The 21,763-nt window shown below is 41.2% G+C and overlaps 1 protein-coding gene across 1 annotated transcript in view; it reads left to right on the top strand.

The window, feature by feature from the left end:
* DGKQ (diacylglycerol kinase theta) overlaps positions 1 to 21,763 on the top strand; it is a 116,629-nt gene that overhangs the window by 26,060 nt on the left and 68,806 nt on the right. The window contains exons 3-7 of the mRNA XM_056802275.1: positions 2,777 to 2,876; positions 11,358 to 11,443; positions 12,134 to 12,259; positions 17,253 to 17,406; positions 21,672 to 21,746. Of these exons, the coding sequence (XP_056658253.1) occupies positions 2,777 to 2,876; positions 11,358 to 11,443; positions 12,134 to 12,259; positions 17,253 to 17,406; positions 21,672 to 21,746 (541 nt within the window). The remainder of the gene's footprint in view (positions 1 to 2,776; positions 2,877 to 11,357; positions 11,444 to 12,133; positions 12,260 to 17,252; positions 17,407 to 21,671; positions 21,747 to 21,763) is intronic.

Below are 21,763 nucleotides of genomic sequence, written 5' to 3'. Positions count from 1 at the left end.
AATAGAGACTCTTGGAAGTCCTCTCCAGCTCTAAATCTATGATTCCATGATCTTCTCTTCTAAATTCCAATCCCATACCTGCAACTGCTTATTGAACCTGATCACCTGGATGTTCAGTCAGCATTTCCAAATCAGTATGTCTAAAAATAATTCACTCCTTAACCCTTACACCTGCCCCTCCATGGAACTTTCTCATTTCTTTTAAGTGTACATCAACATCTTCCCAGTTTCTGTGGGGGGAACCCTCTTTGACTAGAGATAGTTAGATATTGCAGTGGATAAGAGAATTGAGCCTTTGAGTCAGAAGTTCAAATCCTGTCTCACTTCAGAGACTTTCTAGTCTGTGACTATGGACAATTCACTCATTCTCTTTTAGCCTCAGTTTCCCCAGCTGTAAAATAAAGTCATTGGACTCAGTGCCCTCTAAGGTTCTTTCCAGCTCTAGATCTATAATCCTGCCTTGCACTCAACCTTTGGATCTCTAGTCATTTACTAAGTCCTGGTTCCTACCTCCACAAAAGCCCTTGATCTTTCTCTCTTCTCTTCACCTTGACAACCACTGCCCCATTTCAGATTCTCATGAGTTCTTGCTTGCATTGTTACAGTAGCTGTCTAATTTGTCTCCTAGCTTTCAGTGTCCCTCCATCCCCAACCCCCACCCTGGGTCCATCTTCCACGCAACTGCCAAAATAATATTCTTGATACATAGGCTTGAGCATATCCCTGCCTTACTCAGGAATCTTCACTGGCTCCCTGTTACCTCTAGGATAAAAGAAAAAGTTCTCAATTCATTCATTTATTTATTTGCTTATTTATTTACTTACGTATTCACTTATTTATTTGTTCATTTATTTATCCATTCATTCATTCACTCATTTATTCATTTATTTATTTATTTATTGAGCCCTTACCTTTCATCTTGGAATCAATACTGTGTATTGGTTCCAAAGCAGAAGAGTGGTAAGGACTAGGCAATGGAGGGGGGGGGGGGGGGGTCAAGCATCTTGCCCAGGGTCACACAGCTGGGAAGTGTCTGAGGCCAGATTTGAACCCAGGAGCCCCCATCTCTATGCCTGGCTCTCAATCCACTGAGCTACCCAGCTGCCCCCAAAGTTCTCAATTTAGCATTTAAAGCCTTCCAAAATCTGGCTTCAACCTAATTGTCTAGACACTCTGTACATATTTTATGTTCCAGCCAAACAAAGTAGACAAATAACTGTTCCCTGAACTTGGCATTCCATTTATTTCCTCCATGTATTTTCTTACATTGCTCTCTATGTTTGCAAAGGACTCCCTCCTCTTTTCTATTTATCTTCTTTCAAGGCCTTGGTTAGATCTTCCTTGGTTCCTCTATGAACTTGATTTTCAAGTTGTCAGTTCTTTCTCCTCAAATTACCTTGTATTTATTGGTGTTCAGGTTGCATTTACCCAATACAACAATGGTTCCCATTTAGTAGTTCATGACCCCCATTACCAGGTCAAGACAGTTGTCCGAAGGACTCAGGTTAAAAATTCTTATGTAATAAATAATCGCTTAGTTCTGTTACAAATATGTGTTTCCTTTGTGGCAAGCATCTATATATTTTTTTATTTTTACAATTATAATCATAATGTACATTTTAATTTGGAGGGTTTTTTTGAGGAAAAGTTATCATTGTAATTACTGTTCCTATTTCTTTTTTTAAATTCAAAGTTATTTTATTTTCCCAATTACATATAATAATTTTCAACATACATTTTTCAAGTGAAATAGTATGGTTTGATCTGCATTCTGACATCAACAGTCCTTTCTCTGGAGGTGGATAGCACCCTTTGTCATATGTCCTTCAGAGTTACCCTGGATCTTTGTATCGCTGTTAGTAGCAAAGTCGTCTATCACATTCAATTGTTTTACAATATTGCAGTTACTGTGTATAGTGTTCTCCTAGTTCTGCTTATTTTACTCTGCATCAATTCAGATAGCTCTTTCCAACTTTTTCTGAAACCATCCTGCTCATCATTCCTCCTAGCATATTGTACACATTTCAAGAGTAAGTCTGAAGGAATATTAATAGTATACTAAATTACCCTGGAATTTGCAACACATTTTTTGTTGTTGTTAAAAGGGGCTCAAGGAACCAAAAATGTTGGGAACTGCTGTGGGAAAACCTAAGGTCTATGAACGAAGGGGCTGTTCGATTTGCATCTTTTTATCTGAACCCAGAGCACATAGTAGGTGTGTAAGAAAGACTCTGGGTGAATCACTCTTTAAAATGCAGATAATAAGACATTGCCCCTTGGCCTTCCTCTGCCAAGGGTACCAGGAACAGGTTGGTATGAAAGTGCTATGGTGTCATACCCCCAGAAGGGGACTGTTTCAGACAGCTGCTCTGGATGGTACCCCTTTGGGAAGGTTACAGCTGTGACTCTCACTTCCAGAGCTGTTGTTGGGAAGGCATTCATAAACTTTCGAACTCTAGGGTCATTTTGGTGAATCAGATATATTGTTCCCTGTTGAGAGGCAAGGTAAAGCAGTGGGCATTCCAGTGGCAGTAGTGCCAGGAGAGTCCTGGAATTGTCTGACAAGGAAGAGGATTTTTGTAAAGATCAAATGGAAAAACATGCCTAAAAATGCATTTCACAAACAAAATGACATGTAGCTATCGGCGATTCTTGTTGCTGTTATTTTTAGTGCTCCTAGGATAAGGGGAAGTCTCACTAAAGCTTTTGGTCCTGTGACCCCTGGCCAGAGCAGGAAAATGTCACTGATGGATGCTTGTGCTCTCTCCCTTGGCAGGTTCCTGTTGCTCATTGTTTCGGGCCCCCAGGACACTACAAGAAGAAGATCTGCCTTGTCTGCAGAAAGTCGCTAGATTTCCCTGCATTTCGCTGTGAAGGTAACTTTTTAAATGGTCCTGTGTCTTTAATGGAGTCACTTTTACAATCTGTCAGATTTTTAGGATTTTATTTAATTACTTTCACTTCTTTCTCTTAAAAAAAAAAAGGTTTTAATTGATATGTTTGTTTATATTGCTGTCACTGCATAGAATGGAGGAACATTTTTTGTCTCAGTGTATAGTCAGGGCAAAACAAATGAGTATGTTAGTCATGTTTGAAAATGTACCCCACTTTCTGCACCTCTCTACTGATAGAATGTTTTACCTTTTTTTTTTCCTTTTTAAAGCCTTCTGTCTTGGAATAAATACTGTGTATTGGTTCCAAGGCAGAAGAGTAGTAAGGGCTAGGCAATGGGGGTTAAGTGACTTGCCCAGGGCCACACAGCAAGGAAGTATGTGAGGTCAGATTTGAACCCAGGATCTCCCCTCAGGTCCCTAAGATTAGCTTGGCCCATTTCTGGTCCTGCTGCCTCCTCCATAACTGGGAGATCCAATAATACTAAACCCTGCCAGACTACCTTGTTTTTAGCCCTGAGGATACTTTCCAGCGATGGGAAATTTGGGGTTGGGACAGGAATTGGAACTTCATAAGAAGAACCATAACCTTTTGACCTTCTCCTTGGGCTTAAAATGATCTGTTTATATCCAGTATTATTAGTTAGTTCCTTTTTGCCTTGGAGAGGTCAGCCAGGTGGTGAGCTCCTCTGGGACAGGAATGAAATAGTAATCAAATCTCAAGCATATAATTAGAAGACCAGGGTGCCATCTACTAGCCATTTGACAGTGGGCACCTCTCTGGGCCTCAGTTTTATTGTCTGTAAAATCAAGATAATAATCCTAGCACTGCCTACCATATGGGGTTGTTGTAAAGATTTTATAGTTCAATAAATTTCATTTCTATAGGAGGCTGCTGTGTCTAGGGTTTGGTGTTTGGGGCTGGAAGATCCCAGATGTGGATCATTAAAAATGCTTGCTTTCATGAAGCTTTCAGTCTTGTGGGCAGTCTCTGTGTCACCTGTAGAGCTGTAATCAATACTCAGATTTGGGGCCCCACGGCAGGGGAGAGGGTAGCTTCATGCCAATCGTAGCTTCCTCCTTCCTGGGAGGGTTAAGCATTCATATCCTTTGGGTTCATCCAACCTTCCAGAATAACCCTGACTTGGCATCGAAGTTCTTGGTCCCATTTTCCATAGAACAGTGATATTTCAAAGCCTGGTCTGACCCTTCTGGCCAAAAGTACTTTAGACAGTGGCTAATAACTGCAAATACTGTCTGTCCCCAGAAAGGGAAAGATTGTTTCTAAACCCCAGCTACCTCTGATGCAGAGATATTCAGCTCTTTCCATGGAGATTTTTCAAATAATATAACAACTCCCATTACCATGATGTTTTAAGATGACACAACTCTTTTGATCATGAGACCTTAGAGGAGGGTCAGTAATATTATTCTACCCATTTTAGAGAAAGGGAAGCTGAGGCTTAAGTTGTTTAAATGACTTGTTCATGATCCAAATCCTGGTGTCTGGAATTTTGTCTGTGCTTATATTCCAGCCAGATGCCCTGACACCCAAGTTCACTGCTGCACATTTTAATGAATTCAGAGTCCAGCTTCAGATCATTTGACATAGTAGGAACATAGACAGGAAACTTGTGTTTTCAGACTCGATGCAAAAAAAGTAAGATTTTCCTATGAATTGCATTCAAAACAGAGAGCTAACTGTCTTCCTTTTTTAAGTACATTTGGGAGAAGTTAAGGTAAACTTGGCTCAGTAAGAGGCGGTACAGTGGATAAAGCACTGGACCTGGAGTCAGGAAAATGAGTTCAAATCCAGCCACAGACACTTACTAGCTTGTATGACCCTAGGCAGATCATTTAAGCTTTGCCTTAGTTTCCTCAACTGTCAAATGGGGTAATAATAGCACCTACTTTCCAGGGTTTTCGTGAGGTTCAACTGAGATGATACTGGGAAAGCATGTAGCTATTTAATTGTTGTTTCCTTTCCCCTTCTCCCCTCCCCTCTGTCTCTTCCTGAGCTTTTAATCTGTTTTGCACAGAAAATCTCAGAACTGGAGTCAAGGATCTTTTAGTCCAGTGTAAGAATTCCTAGCCATTTTTGTGTAATGAACTTGTCTGTCAATCTCGTGAAGTATGTAGACTCTCAGAAGAATGTTTTTAAATGCATCAAATAAAACCTATGGCATGACAAAGGAAGCCAGTTATGGTGAATTGTAGTTTAGTGACATATTAAACAACCAGCTTTCCAGACCTAAGATTAAGGACTCTGGATCTAGTCCAACCCATCCCCATAGAAGAAGCTTTTCTACAGATGGTCACCGAACATCTCCAGGAAGGGGAAGCTTACTCTCTCAAATCTGGCCTCTTCAACTCTTATTTTCCTTACATTGTGTTCAAATCTGCCTCTTCTCAGATTATCCTCATTGTTTCTCCTTAGTTCTGCCCTCTGGAACCAACTGGAGATTCTTGAAGACAGCTATCATGTTTCCCCCAGGGCCTCCCTTCTTTACTTCACCAGGGATTTTGACTTGGGTTTCTTTTACTCTTTTGTGTTGCTGATGTCTTTATTCCCTTGAAATGTTACATTTTTCTTTTAAGGGAAAAAAAGAAGCCTGCTTAGGTTCTTTACCTTAAACCAGATCTCTCTCTCTCTCTCTCTCTCTCTCTCTCTCTCTCTCTCTCTCTCTCTCTCGCTCTCGCTCTCGCTCTCGCTCTCGCTCTCTCTCTCTCTCTCTCTCTCTCTCTCTCGCTCGCTCTCTCTCTTTTGCTCTCTTGCTCTCGCTCTCTTGTTCTCTCACTCTCTCATTCTCTTTCCCCCTCTCCCTTTCTTCCTCTCTCCTTCCTTCTGTCTCTGTCTCTGTCTCCCTTTCCTTCTCTCTCACTCCCTCCTAAAATAATATTGTGACTTGAATTATCTTTGCAAAGATCTCATTAGATAGGGTAGTGTAGTGAGTAGGATTCTGGACTTGGAGTCAGGAAGACCCAAATTAAAATCTTGCTTCTGAGGCTTATTAGCTCTGTGATCATGGGCAAGTGACTTAACCACTCTGAGCCCATTTCCTTACCAATGAAATGGAAGACAATAATACTTTTAGTGTCTCCCTCAGAATTGTGAAACTCAAATGAAATTTTAAAAAATATTATATAAATGTCTCAAGTCTATGTTCCTGGGAATCTTCTTGGCATTCACTTTCTGCTACTAACTGTATGATTTTTTTCTTCTCATCTGAATCTCAGAGATGTGTTTTGTAAAATGAAGGGTTTGGAGTAGGATGGTCTCCAAGGTTCTTTCTAGCTTTTACACTCTTGAGTTTAAGATTAAAGATATTCTTGGGAACTTCCAAATGCATTCTTTACTCGGTTGATCAACCACCATTTATGAAACTTCAATTGTGTGCCAAGTTCTGGGCTGCTTGGTGGAAGGGATGCAAAGCTGCAGCAAGGCATGGCCTCTGTCCTCTTGGAATAATTGGTACGGCAATAAGACACAAACCCAGACAACTGTAATACATCAAATTACTATGTGGATTTCAGAGAGTGACAGTTGGAGCTGTCCAGGCACCAGGGTCCTAGATAGATTAGACAATAGTATTTGTGGACTTCTTAAGGGCCCAGCAGACCAGGGCAGAAGAGATCTCTTAAGCCGCAGAACTTTGATGATATTTTTTCTTTTTAGGATGTAGAGAATGTTGATTTTTCTAGCCTGGCCATGAGCGTACAGACCTCAGTGCCAAGTGGAGCCAAGACCTTGAATTGTTGTTGTAAAGAAAGCGATGCCCTGAGGATGCATCAAAGTTTGCCTCTAAGTACTATCTTGATGAATAGGCTTAGTTCTAAAAGCTTCCTGTGGTCCCAAATTTGAAGAATGAGTGCATCTTAGAGGAAGGTACAGGCTTCTGTACTTCCAAGAGTCTTGCTATGAGCCTTGAGTTCTGTTCCACTTAAGAATGGGAACATTCCTGGAGCTTTTAGAATAATGGCACCCAAATTGCTGGACTAGTTCAACCTTAGGGATTTATTTCTTGGCATTCGGAGTCCAGTTTCCGCAAGGTAGTTCTCAAGTCTCCCTGTGGATTTCTTCCACCCATCTGCAAATCACCTCTCCATCTGCCCCACTTTTCCTGTTGAACAAGACTCTCTTTAGTGCTCGTCATTATTTAAAGGGCATCGCTAATGGGATGTAGCAGCATCCCCCCTTTCATTAGCATTGGGGCTCAAATGGATCTTGATTGCTTTTGTGCTAACATTGACCTATTTGTGATAGTAATGTACACTGCAAACATTCATGTTTCCATTAATTAAGCCCATTAGGAACCATTGGCCTTTGGGAACAGTCTGGTCAGTGCAGGAGATTCTAGCATGCATTTTGGTCCTTCGTTGAACTGTCCCTAGCTCCAAACAAACCTCCAGCTTATCGCCTAACCTCTCAGCCTCCCCTAGAGACTGGTGGTAGTTCTCTTAAGACCCTCTTCATCATCTCTTTTTTAGTTTTCTATTCTTAACTCCTAATTTATTTATCAGATACTTAAATGGTGAGTATTTCCTCTAGGGCAGTTTGATATCCCAGTGGATAGAGGAAGACTCATCTTACTAAGTTAAAATATAGCCTCAGACACTTCCTAGCTGTGTGACTCTGGACAAGTCATTTACCTTTGCCTCAGTTTCCTCATCTGTAAAATGAACTAGAGAAGGAAATAGCAAACCCCTCTAGTATCTTTGACAAGAAAAATCCAAATGGTGTAATGAAGAGTTGGGCCTGAATGAAAACAACTGAAAATTGCCTTTGGTAATAGAAATCATGGCCCAGCCATGGTTGTCCATCCCATGTGACTCTTGTATATGCCCTCTCATAAGCTGATCACAAGGGTACCACCTATTGTGTTTTCTCCACTTATCCAGATGCCACAAGGGTAGTAACTGAGTACATCAGATATACATTGGTTAACCCTAGTGTAAGATGGCCATCCTCTCTTCTTTTTCTGATTATTATTTCTTTATTGGCATCCTTTATACAGCTTTACTTTCATAAATCCTTGTTTATAGTGAGATTCAGTAAAAGAAAGTAAAATGCAGCCTCTGAGAAGCCTCGTCTAGGAGAACTTGGAAGCAATTATGCCCCTGTGGGGAGAAATAATATTCTCATTAATGAGTTGGATGGTATACTTATCAAATTTGCAGATGACACAAAACTGAGAGGGATAGGATCATAGATTGGGAACTAAAAGAGACCTTAGAAACCATTATGCCCAGTGCCCTTTTTTTAAAGATGAGACCCAGATAATGAAGTGATTCTTTCAGAATCATACAACTATTAAGCAGCTGTGGATGGATTTGAACTCAGGTCTTCTTAATTCCAAGTTTAGAGCTTTACTCATTAATCCATACTATCTCAGCATACTGCTTGGTTAGGATGGCACAATGGAAAGAGAATGACTTGACTAGATTTCAAGAAGTCCATGAACTTGGATAGGAAAAAAACATAATTTTTACAAAATGTTTATTTTCTTATTTTTTGGTTCACTTTGAGTCTCAAGTTGTCTCCCTCCCTCCCAATCCATCATTAGAGAAGGCTAGCACTTCTCTCTCTCTCTCTCTCTCTCTCTCTCTCTCTCTCTCTCTCTCTCTCTCTCTCACACACACACACACACACACACACACACACACACACACACACACACACACACACACACACAGAAACAGACAATACATGCTCCATATATCATTCTTTCTCTGGAAATGGAGAGCATTTCTAAGTAAGTCCTTTGTAGTCAGTTCAAATGTTCATTTTACTCAAAATAGCTTCATCATTCACATTTACTCTTCAAATAAAGTTGCTGTTACTATATACAACATTCTCTTGGTTCTACTCATTTCATTCTGCAGTATTTCATGCAAAGCTTTTCTAAAAGCCAACCTGCTCATCATTTCTCACAGCAGAGTAGTATTCCATCACAGCAACTTTATTTTCAATTAACTCCAACTGAAATTCAGCATTTCCTTAATTTACTTAGAAACCTGATTCTGGAGAAGGGATCCAGAAGCTTCACCAGATTATCCAAAGGGAAGCCATCTGACTGTCTTGTCTTTCTGTACATCACCTCTCCCTCCCTACCCCCCTCTCTCTGTCCTCTCCCCCCCCCTCCCTCTGCCTCTCTCTCTGCCTCTCCCTCTTGCTCTCAGAACTCCTGGGCTAACTGGACCTCTAAGACCCCTTCCCACTCCAAATTCATCATCATGTGATTCCGTAATCCAGAAAGAATTTTTGATAGCTTCAAATGATGGACTAAAGCAGTATTTTAGAGGTGCTAATGTTTGGAATATTGACCTTCAGGGTTCTCTGATACCAAACCTGGATAGAATGAATTCACAAGGGTGTTCCATCCATGAGAATAGATCTTTTAAGATTGACTTGTTTTTCTGTACCTTGGAAAGGTAACTGTGGTGTGGAGGGGTGGGGTTTCCGAAGATCTCTATTCATCTCTTCCATTCATACATTGTAGGAATGGACTGAACAAAATACTGAAGTCAGTAACTATTTCTCAGAATCTTCCTGGGGTTGACTTACTGTCTGCTGTGTAATGCAGACTTGTGCTGCTTTTGCCCAGATCCCCTCCATAGGTTATAATAATGGAGGGACAATAATAATAAAAATAAGTATCTAAAAGTGTTTATGGTCTCATTCTCCCTCACTGAACTTCCTGGCTTTTTCTGAACTGTGCTGCTCAGGTGGGATGGTTTCCTGCCTCTTGAGCTTTTCCCATTTCCTCTAATCCAGAGATTTTTAACATTTTTTTTTGTATCATGGACCACTTTGGTGGTCTGGTAAAGTCTTAGTAAGGAACTCTCCCTTCTGAGAATAATGATTTTAAATATATAAAATTAAGTCCATAGGATTACAAAGAAAACCCGTTCTAGTGAAATCATTATTCAAATATTCAAAAACAAGTTTGTGATCCCAAGTTAAGAACCCCTGCTCTAAATCCTTGTCAAAGATGTCGATTTCTAGGGCCTAGTGGGTCAAACCGGGATCCTCACTTTTTCTGTCTTTTGCCAGGAAATGTGAAGACAGAAATGAAAACTAAAAACACACAATGTGTGGGTGTGGGGCCAGGTTGCCCTGGAACGGAAGCTTCCTAAGAGACAGGGACCAGGCAGCATGTGTGCTTTCTGAGAACATTTAGCACGTGGTGGGGATTTATGTGAAATGGCCAAGGGAGTCTGGCTGACTTCAGAATTAGAACAGGCTTCTAGAACAAAACACACAAGACTTTTTACAACATCTTGATTTCTTAGCCACAAAGTCATTGAATCTGAGGAGTGGAAGGACCTGAGAGACCATGTCCCTCATTTTGTAGCTGGGGAAACTGAGTCAGAGACAGAGACAGAGAGAGACAGACAGAGAGAGAGAGAGAGAGAGAGAGAGAGAGAGAGAGAACGAGAACTTGTTCCAGATCCCACGTCTTCTGACTTTTTGGTTCACTATTTTCTAATCTATATTGGTTGTTCCCAACCTTTTTTCAGGATGGGGGGCTCTTTTTCGCAGTGGATTTTTGTAGTCTTCTCCATCTTGTTTTTTCCATTGATGGAGAAGAAAACCTATGACAAAATGACAAATAACTCCATGCTTCCTGGTGGAGGAGGTGGTATTCCTAGTACCTGAGTGGTATATATATATCTTGAATATGCTTGAGTGTGTGAATGTTATCTCTCTCATTAGAAAATAAGGTCCTTAGGTGTGGGGATTATTCCACTTTATATCTTTGTTATCTCGAACACTTAGGAGGACTTCTGGAACATAAGCCTTAATAAATGCTTCTTGATTAGTTGATATACTCTTTATTTGACAGGTATTAAATCTTACTGCCCGGCTCAGAGCTTAAGCTTTTTAGAGGGTACAGAGGGGATGTGCAGTGGAATTAAAAAAAAATCCTTACCTTCCATCTTATAATTGATACTAAGAAGAGTGGTAAGAGCAATAGGGATTAGGTCACATAGCTAGGAAGTGTCTGAGATCAGATTCAAACCCAGGACCTCTCATCTCTAGGTCTGACTCAATCCACTGAGATTCCTAGTTCCCTATAATGGAACTCTCCATCTAGAAGGGATAACCAGATGCATTTGCCATTTGTGTTGTCCTAAGTCAATGGAGGGAAATGCATAAGAATGTGTAAGAAAAGTGTGAATTACTGTGGGAACTTGTAGGAGGTGGCATTTTAGCTAAGACCTAAAGAATGAGTAAGATTTGCCCAAGTTTGGAAGCAGGGATGGACATTCTAGAGGAGGGGACAGGATGGACTCAAGAAAGGCAAGAACAGGTGTCCTGAGAGTGACGATGGTTTTGAGCTGGGGCAGAGGGATGTGACTATTCTGAATAAAATGCTCTTTTCCCCCTCCCCCTTAGTTCTTTTTTTTACTAAAAATTTTTATTTAATTAATTAATTTAAAATATTTTTCCCCCTCCCTTAGTTTGTGAGCTCTATGTACATGCCGACTGCATCCCCTTTGCCTGCAGTGACTGCCGCCAGTGTCATCAGGATGGTCATCAGGACCATGTAAGTGTCTGCAGGAACCTTCCAGACGCCATGACCAAACCTCGGAAGGATGCTTTTGTGTAGGAGAAATGTTCTAGCAAATGTTCTTTCCAGCTGAAAAAGGGCAGCTTTGGGGGGAAATCCAGTTAATTTTGGGAAATCTTTCCCTGACACCTTCTCTGTGCACAGATGTGTGCTTGGCTTCGCTGTTGGGGAGGCAGGAGGAAGAAGAGACTTGGGTCCTTCCCTAGACATTGGGCTTAATTGTCATCTTCATTGTGGAAACCTGACACTCCATATCCAGCTCCATTCTCTCCCCTGAGCTTCGGTTCTTTGCCACCTGTTGGCTTGGGCATTTCAAACTGGATGTCATAGAGACGTCACAGCCTCAGCCTGTCCAAGACTGAACTCGTTACCTGTCCCCTAAGCCTCTCCCACATTTCCCTATTTCTGTCAAAGGTACCATCCGCCTTCCAGCCTCCCCAGGTTCAGAACCTTGACGTCATCCATGAGATGGCCAGCTCCTTGAGGGCAGGGGCTGCCCTTTATCCCTTTCTGCCATCCTCAGGGCTTAGCAGAGTGCTTGGCACAGAGTAGGCATTTCATCAATATTTATGGAGTTGAGTTGAAAATTAAAAGTCCTTTCTGACTTATTTTTTTAATTATTCTCCTTTCCTGCTCATCGGCGCTGTCTCTGGTCCTTGTTTTCAGGACACGTACCACCATCACTGGAGGGAGGGGAATCTCTCTTCCAATGCCCGCTGCGAGGTATGCAAGAAGACCTGTGGGTCCTCAGAGGTGCTGTCAGGCATGCGGTGTGAATGGTGCGGCATTCTGGTAGGTCTCTAAGGGTCACAACAATTGTAACAGTTCTTATTTGTGTTGCTCTTTAAGATAGACCAAATGCTTTGCTTACGGCAAACTTGTGGTGGCTAATATCAAAGAAAAAAATAGGTTCATGCTGTAGTCTATATTTTGGGCAGTCGATCAGTTCACATGGATAAAGTCCTTCCTCTGGGCTGGGTACCATTTTTAAGTGTTGGGAATTCAAAGGGAGCCGAAAGACAGTCCCCTGCCCTTGAGGAGTTTCCAGACTAGGCAGGGGAAGACAACAGATAAAAGAAAGCATTGTGTCGTGGAAAGGAGACTAGAGTAGATTCGAAGACTTGGGTTTGAGTCCCAGCTCTGCTACACTTAGATACCTAAGGGATGCTATAGGGTTCACTTAAATTCTTTGGGTCTCAGTTTCCTAGGTAGAAAAATGGAAGTGAACTAGATCCGTGGTTCTTAACCCAGAGTACGTGAATTAAAAAAAAATTTACATACATATATATGTGTGTATATATATGTGTGTGTGTGTGTGTGTATGTATATATATATATATATATATATATATATATATATATATAGAGAGAGAGAGAGAGAGAGAGAGAGAGAGAGAGAGAGAGAGAGAGAGAGAGAGAGAGAGAAACACAGAGAGAAACACAGGGAGAGAGAGAGAAACAGCAAGAGGGAGAGAAACAGAGAGAGAGAGAGAGAGAGAGGTAGCTATATTTCAATTCTTTGTTATGCATTTAAAAACTTGATCCCTGGGGGGAGAGGAGGAAAAGAACATGAATCTTATAACCATGGAAAAATATTCTAAATTAACTAATTAAATAAAATCCCCCCCCAATAAATGAATAAATAAAGACTTAATCCAGAGAAGAGAGACATAGGTTTTACCACTTGCAAGAAAAATGTATTGTCTTATCCAACTCTAAAATCTTATGGCACAGTAGAAGTTAGGAAGAAACCAATCAAGGCAGAACTTTCTCAAACGTAGTGGAATCATCTTGCCTCTGCTCTGTCTCTCCTCTTAGTGAATAGCAGAACTCTCTGTTCCTTACCCCATACAACTAATATGTTAAATTTAATTTAAAAAATTTAAACTCTTATCCCTTGTCTTAGTATTGATTCTAAGACAGAAAATGATATGGGCTAGGCAATTGGGGTTAAGTGATTTGCTCAGTCACCCAGCTAAGAAGTATCTGAGGTCAGATTTGAACTCAGGTCCTCCCAACTCTAGATCTGACTCTCTATCCACTGAGCTACTTATCTGCCCCTAACTGAATTCTAAATTAAGTTTAGTTAAATTCTTAATTCTAAAGGTGGACAGGTAGGAGGCTCAGGGGATAAAGTGCCAGGCCTGAAGGCAGGAAGATTCATCTTCCCTGGGCTGTATGCAGTCATCTTCATGCCTTTGGCAGATATTACTGGGGTTCTGTCGCCCACATTCTCTTCACTGCTGTGAGGTCCCCCAGCTCCCTAGTGCAGTGATATGAAAGGTTTATCATGATGGCCCCAGGGCTTTGTAGAGCTCTGCGATGCTTTTTGAGTCACCCAAGAAAGACTGAATTATCTCATATTTTATCTCAGTGTGAAGTTTATTTGCTCATAGAAGTTATCAGTAAATTCCCTGTATGTATTTTTCAGATTAGATAATTCAGGTAGGACAGGACTCAGAGGTGTATTAGGAATGTGGCTATTCTTTGACCTGTGACATAGCTGTCATTGATTTTATTTATCAATGGTTCTCTTCACCAAAACCTTCAGGCAGCTGGAAGCTCAAGGCATATCATTTTATATAAGATTTGCCCAAATAAACACACAGGCACATACATGATTACAGACTTAAGTCTGTTGACCCCAGGAATATTATACCCAGAACTATACTGTTCCTACACAAACATTCTCACCTTTTTTAAATTAAAAAAATTTTTTTCAAATGTCAAGAGTAATTTTCTTGCTCCTCACTTCTCCCCTACATAAAGAAAAAAAAAAGAAAATCCTTTAAAAAATAAGCATAGACAAGGAGAACAGATTCCCACATTGGGCATCGCCAAAGTTGTGTATCTGATTGGACATGTTTTGTCCATCCTCTCTGCCAGAAGATGGGTAGCATCCTTCAGCATTGGTCCTTTGGAATTTTGGTTAATCATTATATTGATCAGTGTTCTTTTTTTTTTAACCCTCACCTTCCATCTTAGAATCAATACTGGGTATTGGTTCCAAGGCAGAAGAGTGGTAAGGGCTAGGCAATGGGGGTTAAGTGACTTGCCCAGGGTCACACATCTAGGAAGTGTCTGAGATCAGATTTGAACCCAGGACCTGATTCTCAATCCACTGAGCCACCCAGCTGTTCCCTTGATCAGAGATCTTAAGTCTTTTAAAATTGTTCATTTTTATAAGGTTGATAGGATTGTGTAAATTGTTCTCCTTGTTCTACATCCTTCACTTTGCATCAGTTCACATGAATCTTCCTAAGTTTCTCTGAAACAATCTCTTCATTTCTCACTCTCAGTACAATAGTATTGCATTACATTCATATACCATAATTTACCCATTTATTTATTCCCCACTAGATGGGCAATTCCTTCACATTACAAAAAGGGTTACTATAAATACGTTTGGACTTATTGGTCTTTTTCTTCTCTCTAACCTCATTAGGGTACAGCTCTAGTCGTGGTGGTAACCCTGGGTTAAAAAGTGCATGCCCTGGGGGCAGCTGGGTAGCTCAGTGTGTTGAGAGCTAGGCCTAGAGACGGGAGGTCCTAGGTTCAAATATGACCTCAGCCACTTCCCAGTTGTGTGACCCTGGGCAAGTCACTTGACCCCCATTGCCTAGCCCTTACCACTCTTCTGCCTTGGAGCCAATACACAGTATTGACTCCAAGACGGAAGGTAAGGGTTTTAAAAAAAAAAAAAGTGCATGCCCAATTTAGTAGGGAGGCTTTTGAGGCATACATAGGTCCAAATGATTTTCCTGGATGGCTGGAACAATTCACAGCCCACTGTAAAATTAAAATTAATATCCAATATCTCCAAGTATTATATTTTATAAGATTTATTAATAATCACTCAAAGTAGAGAAAATAGATAAAGCCTGAGTTAAAGACAAGTTTGATGGGTATGAAATGGAACCTCCCAAGTTTCTTTCATTTGCTTTTCTTCAGTTATGAGTGATTTGGAAAATTTTTCTACTAGTGGACAACCATCTGTTCCTATACTTTGACCACTTATCAGTGGGGGATGATAAACTCTTATAAGGTTGAGTCAGCTCCTTATGTATTTTAGAAAGGAAACCTTTATCTCGCTGACTATCTCTTCAGACTTCCATGACAAAGTTACAGCAAGGATGCTCAGACTAACACCAGGTCAGAGTTCTGGAGACTCTCAGCTTGTATTTGCTCTCTAGCTCATCACTTCTGGGATATCCCTGTCCTTAGCCTCAGCCACCGAGGCTTCCATCCTTGATTAGAATTTGTGTGATCTGCCAATTGGCTTGACCTAAATCTCCTTTGGAATCACGGACATCCTCTGTTTGCTTTGTCTCTAAATCCATGGGATGGAGGGGAGAGTTTGAGGCTACGCAGGTCCTGTAGAGAAGGCAGATGAGTGGTACAGTACATATCACAGTTAGGAAGTGTTTGAGGCTGTATTTGAACTCAGATCTTCCTGACTCCAGTCCTAGTGCTCTATCTGCCTGCTGCCTAATTGCCCCTTAAACGACTACAGAAAAATCTATTATTATTGTTTGTTGTCCTTGTTTTTGTCACTTTCCATAAACACTGTGGGTGTTTATGGAAACACTAACATCTTCTGTCCACAACAAAAAAGCTCAACTTAACAAAAAAAGGTCCTTTTAGGTTAGTAAAGCCCTTTATCTAGATTGTCTCTTGATTCTCACAACAACCCCCTGAAGTAGGTACTATTATATCCATTTTAGAGAGCACAAAACTGAAGCTCAAGAGAGATTAAATGATTGGCCATGGGTCATGTAGCAAATAAGTATCCAAATTAAGACAATATCCAGATTGTCCCAACAGTGTTTTGTCCAGCACAGCACCCTGATTTTGTTGGGGGATTGATCTGAGGAGTCATCTGAGCAATCAGGGGCAGCTAAGTAACACAATGGATAAAGTATCAGGCCAGGAGATGTCTGGTCCTGGGTTTGAATGTGACCATAGACACGTCCTAGCTGTGTGACCCTGAGCAGGTCACTTAACCCCAAATACTTAGCCCTTGCCATTCTTCTAAGACAGAAGGTAAGGGTGAAGAAGGGAGGAAAAGAAAGAAAGAGAGAGAAGATGGGGAGAGAGAGAGAAGATGGAGAGAGAGAGAGAAGATGAGGATTTAGAGAGAGAAGATGGAGAGAGAGAGATTGAGAGAGAGAAGGAGAGAGAGAAGATGAGGGAAAGAGAGAAGATGGGGAGAGAGAGAAGGGGACAGATTGAGAGAGAAGATGAGAAAAGAGAGAAGATGGGGAGAGAGAGATTGAGAGAGAGGAGAGAGAAGATGAGGGAATGAGAGAAGATGGGGAGAGAGGAGAGAGAAATTGAGAGAGAGAAGATGAGGGAGAGAGAGATGATGGGGAGAGAGAGGAGAGAGAAATTGAGAGAGAGAGAGAGAAGATGAAGGAGAGAGATTGAGAGAGAGAGAGAAAATGGGGAGAGAGAGAAGATCAAGGAGAGAGAGAAGATGGGGGAGAGAGAAGGAGAGAAGGAGAGAGATAGAGAAGATGAGAGAGAGAGAAAGAGAGAGAGAGACACCGAAGAAGAAGCAGAGGCTTAATGAGATCACCCAATAAATATTGGAAGTGGGATTTGAATCCAGGATTTATATCTACACATTCTGGATTCTTTTTGCTTCAGGTTCCTTGATTTCCCAACTCCTTCCCCTTTCCTTTTTCTTCTTGATAAATTTCTTCTTGTTCAGCATTTTCTCTCAGCATTCAGGGTTGAGGCTTTATCGTGACCTCATTTGTTCCTGTGGTTTGGTTTGGTTCTAGGCTCATACCGCCTGCTATGCTGTTGTGACCCCTGAGTGTACATTTGGCCGACTGAAGAACATGATTCTTCCCCCTAACTGTGTGCGTTTGTCTTCTCGAAATTTCAGCAAAATGCACTGCTTTCGGATATCGGAGAGCATCCAGACAGAGCCAGGTATGGGGGGCAGGAATAATATAGATATATATTCTTTTATTTAATGAATTGTAACTCATGAAATCATTGGATTGGAAGAAATCCCAGAGGTCACTTAGTCTAGCCCCAAACCAAACAATGAGTCATATCCCATTTACTGGTGCAGGTACATCCAAAGCCTCTGTTATCTAGTCTGTAAGTAAATACTCCACATAGGAGGTAAGAGTGTTGTCCTGACCCAACAGGCTATTGTTTGGTGGTTGAATGACAACCTACATTTCATTGCTTATTTATAGAATTTATAGAAATGTAATATTACTAAACTCAAATGACTTAGAGTGGAAAGGGATTCTTAACCTGGACCCCATGAATATGTGGGCCTTTGTTTGAATATTTTTGTAACTATATTTCAACATAATTGTTTCCTTTTAATCTTATATATTTTATTTTGTGCATTTAAAAACATGATTTGGAGAAGGGGTCAATAGGTTTCACCAGACTAAGGAAGTCTAAATGGTTAAAAAATGGTTAAGACTCCCTGATTTAGTCCAACACTCCTATTTCACAAACAAGGGCATTAAAGCTCAAAACATTTGAAGTATTGTTTCTATGGTCCCACAGGTAATAAATAACAAGAGCTCAAATATGAACCCAGGTTCTCTGACTCCAAATTTAGTCCAATTTCCACTATATTATATTGCCTCTCTTAGGTCATTATTGATTTAATTGCATTTTCAAAGGAATTACATTTAAAATTAATATCCAACATTAATTAAGCACTTTGTGTTTCCCAAGCACAAAGGAATGATAGAGGCACAAAATCTATCCCATTCCTCAAGAAGCTTGCACCCTAGTTGGGACTGCACCTCTCAAAGTTCCTTCTGTTTACTGCCTATCCAATGAAGAGGTCATACTTGATGATTTCATCTGGGAAGCCAAGCCAAAGAAGTCTAACTCCCTCTTTCAGAGTAAGAGTGAGGGAGCAATGCTAGAGAAATTCAGTTCCAATAAATATTTATTATGCACCTCTTCTGGAGATACAAAGATGAAAAAACAATGGTCTCCATTCCTCAAGAAATGTAGTGTCTGGGGGCAGCTGGGTGGTTCAGTGGAGTGAGATCCAGGCCCAGAGACAGGAGGTCCTGGGTTCAAATGTGGCCTCAGACACTTCCCAGCTGTGTGACCCTGGGCAAGTCACTGAACCCCCATTGCTTAGCCCTTACAGTATTGATTCTAGGATGGAAGGTAAGGGTTTAAAAAAGAAAGAAAGAAATGTAGTGTCTGTACTAGCAGAGATAGGACATGTATGAAGCCCAGTATTAAATAAGGCAGAGAGTAATGGAACAGAGAAGAGATTGTGAGAAAATGTGATTTTGTAAACCAGATGTCTCCATCAGTGAGAAGAGTATCAGCAGCAGTTGTCATTTTCCAGACCAAGTGCTCTAGGAACATTTGAATATGCCAGATGGTTTTTAGGAAGGATGATCTGGCAGAAGTATATTAGGTGGCCTTAAGTGGGAAGAGATCACAGGTAGGGAGGGTTGATAGGAGATGATCATAATATCCTACATAGGACCCAGGTGAGGTAAGTGAAGCCAGTATGCTGGCATGGAGAATGGAAATGAAAGGATAGAGGGCAGGTGGGTGACTCAGTGGGTTGTGAGCCAAGCCTAGAGACGGGAGGTCCTGGGTTCAAATGTGGCCTCAGATACTCCCTAGCTCTATGACCCTGGTCAAGTCACTTGACCCTCATCTGTGTGATCCTGGGCAAGTCACTCAACCCCCATTTCCTAGCCCTTACCACTCTTCTACTTTGGAACCAATACACAGTATTAATTCCAAGATAGGAAGGAAGGAAGGAAGGAAGGAAGGAAGGAAGGAAGGAAGGAAGGAAGGAAGGAAGGAAGAAAAAGAAAGGGAAAGAAAGAAAGAAAAAAGAAAGGGAAAGAAAGAAAGAAAAGAAAGGGAAAGAAAGAAAGAAAAAAGAAAGGGAAAGAAAAAAGAAAGGGAAAGAAAGAAAGAGAGGGAAAGAAAGAAAAAAGAAAGAGAGGGAAAGAAAGAAAAAAGAAAGAAGGAAAAAAGAGAAAAGGAAGAGAAAGAAAGAGAGGGAAAGAAAGAAAAAAGAGAGGGGAAGAAAGAAAGAGAGAGAAAGAATGAAAGAATGGATGGATGATGGATGAAAGGACACAGTTAAGAATGACCTGATAAAGAAAGGCCAGGATTCAATTAATAATCAGGGAGTGAGAGAGAAGAGCCAAGGATGTCACTGTCGTGACTCCCCATTGTAGAATGTAAGTTTCTTTAGGGCAGGGACTACTTTATTTTCTCTTTGTATCCCATGGGCTAGCACATAGTAGTAGCCTAGTAAATACTTGCTATACTGGACTGGATAAAAGATGCAAGGATAACAAGGTTTTAAGTCTGAGTGACCAGGGGAGAACAGAAGTGCCATCCATTGAAGGGGAACTTCTTTGCAAAACCAGAGCCAAGAGCATGTCTGAGAAATGGACCTTCATCATGGTTGAGAATACATAAGACAGTATAGTTCAATGGAGAGAACATCAGGATGGTGGTCAGGATTCCTGGGCTCTACTCATGAGAGGCACTGGGGCATAGAAGAGAAGGGACTGGATTTGGATTTGGGAAACTTGTTCTTCAAATCCTGCCTCTGCCAGTACTAACTTTGGGGCCATAGATATATTCCTTAATTTCCCTGTGCCTCAGTTTTCTTATCTATAAAGTAGAGATCATCATGCCTTTAGTAGGCTCATGTGTATAAAAGTTCTTTGTGAACTTCAAAATGTCATCCCTTATTATTATTACTCTGGATTCTACCACATGGTAAGTATCATAGAATTTAGATCTGGAAGGAACTTCACAGATCTAAAATAATCCAATCTCCATGATATAGATGGGAAAACCAAGTGTAAGTAACCCTCCCAGGGTCCCACAGGTAGGAAGTAACAGAGTTGGTATCAGAACTCAGGTTCTGTATCTCCAAATAGAAGACTTTCTTTATTCTATACCATGTCTACTAATTTGCTAGCCATCCGACTATGAATAAGTACTTCTTTCTCAGCCTCAGTTTACTCATTTGTTAAATGAGGATAATAATAGCCCTTGCCCTGTCCTGATTACAAGATTTTTTGGGGATCAAAGGGAAGTGTAGACACATGTTAGTAATTTGGGAAGGAGACCACCCCTCTCCCCCATCTATTTTAGGCAGCTGAGACTCAACTGTTAAGGTAGAGCCCGTTTGGCAGGAGGGCTGCGGAGGGAATGAGAGTGGAAAGAGAGAGGGGGAAGGAATTGGTCAGGACTGGGGTTAGGACCTGGCTGGCAAGAGGTGGATAAGCTTATCAACATCAGGGAAGGTCAGCCAGAGGTTGGTCAGATGAGTATCTGAGATGCCACACTGGCTAGCTGGCTCCTCTTTGAGGTTTCCCCCAGGAAGGCGTCAGTAGACAATGGAAAATTCCATTCCTTCTTAGAAGAACCCCGTGGGCTGACCTTTTATGGTTTTTTTTCTGAGCCTCAGTGAGGAGGAATGGGTCTTTCATGGATGGCACATCTTGTTGCATCTGGATATCAAACAGTTCGGGTTTTAAAGTGATCCCCACATTTTGGATGAGTGCTGTTGCCAAGGTCGCCATTTTCCCTAGGAAACTGGGGTTTTAAGTAGAAGATAGCATGTTTTAGAGTTAAACATTTGTGAAATGGGCAGCGAGGTAGCACAATGGTTATATAGTGTTGGATCTGGAGTCTGGAAGACTCATCTTCCTGAGTTCAAATCTATTTTCAGACACTAGCTGTGTGACCCTGGAAAAGTCACTCAACCACGTTTGCCTCCATTTTTTCATCTGTAAAATGAATTATTTTTTTAAAACCCTTATCTTCTGTCTTAGAATTAATACTGTGTATTGACTCCAAGGCAGAAGAGTGGTAAGGGCTAGGCAATGGGGGTTAAGTGACTTGCCCAGGGTCACACAGCTGGGAAGTGTCTGAGGCCAGACTTGAACCCAGGACCTCCCATCTTTAGGCCTGGCTGTCAGTCCACTGAGCCACCCAGCTGCCCCCTGTAAAATGAATTATAAAAGGAAATGGCAAACCCCTCCAGTATTTTTGCCAAGAAAATCCCTAATGGGGATCACAAAGAGTTGGGCTTGGCTGAAATGACTGAACAACAAAGTTCATGAACCAAACACAAACCATATTTTGATGCGGTAGATGGCAGGAATTTAATTTATTGTCATTTGGGTGACCCAGAATCCCCTTCTTCTTTGCAGATGATGGTGATGATGCTGTGGACACTGGCCCAGCTCCAGGGTCACTGAAAGAAGCCCAGGTTTCTACAGACTCCGGCAAGTAGTTTTATTAG

This window comes from Monodelphis domestica, chromosome 6, assembly GCF_027887165.1.
Source record: "Monodelphis domestica isolate mMonDom1 chromosome 6, mMonDom1.pri, whole genome shotgun sequence".
Taxonomy (NCBI): domain Eukaryota; kingdom Metazoa; phylum Chordata; class Mammalia; order Didelphimorphia; family Didelphidae; genus Monodelphis; species Monodelphis domestica.
Note: the sequence above shows the minus strand (reverse complement) of the source record. Positions and strands in the feature narration are given on the sequence as shown.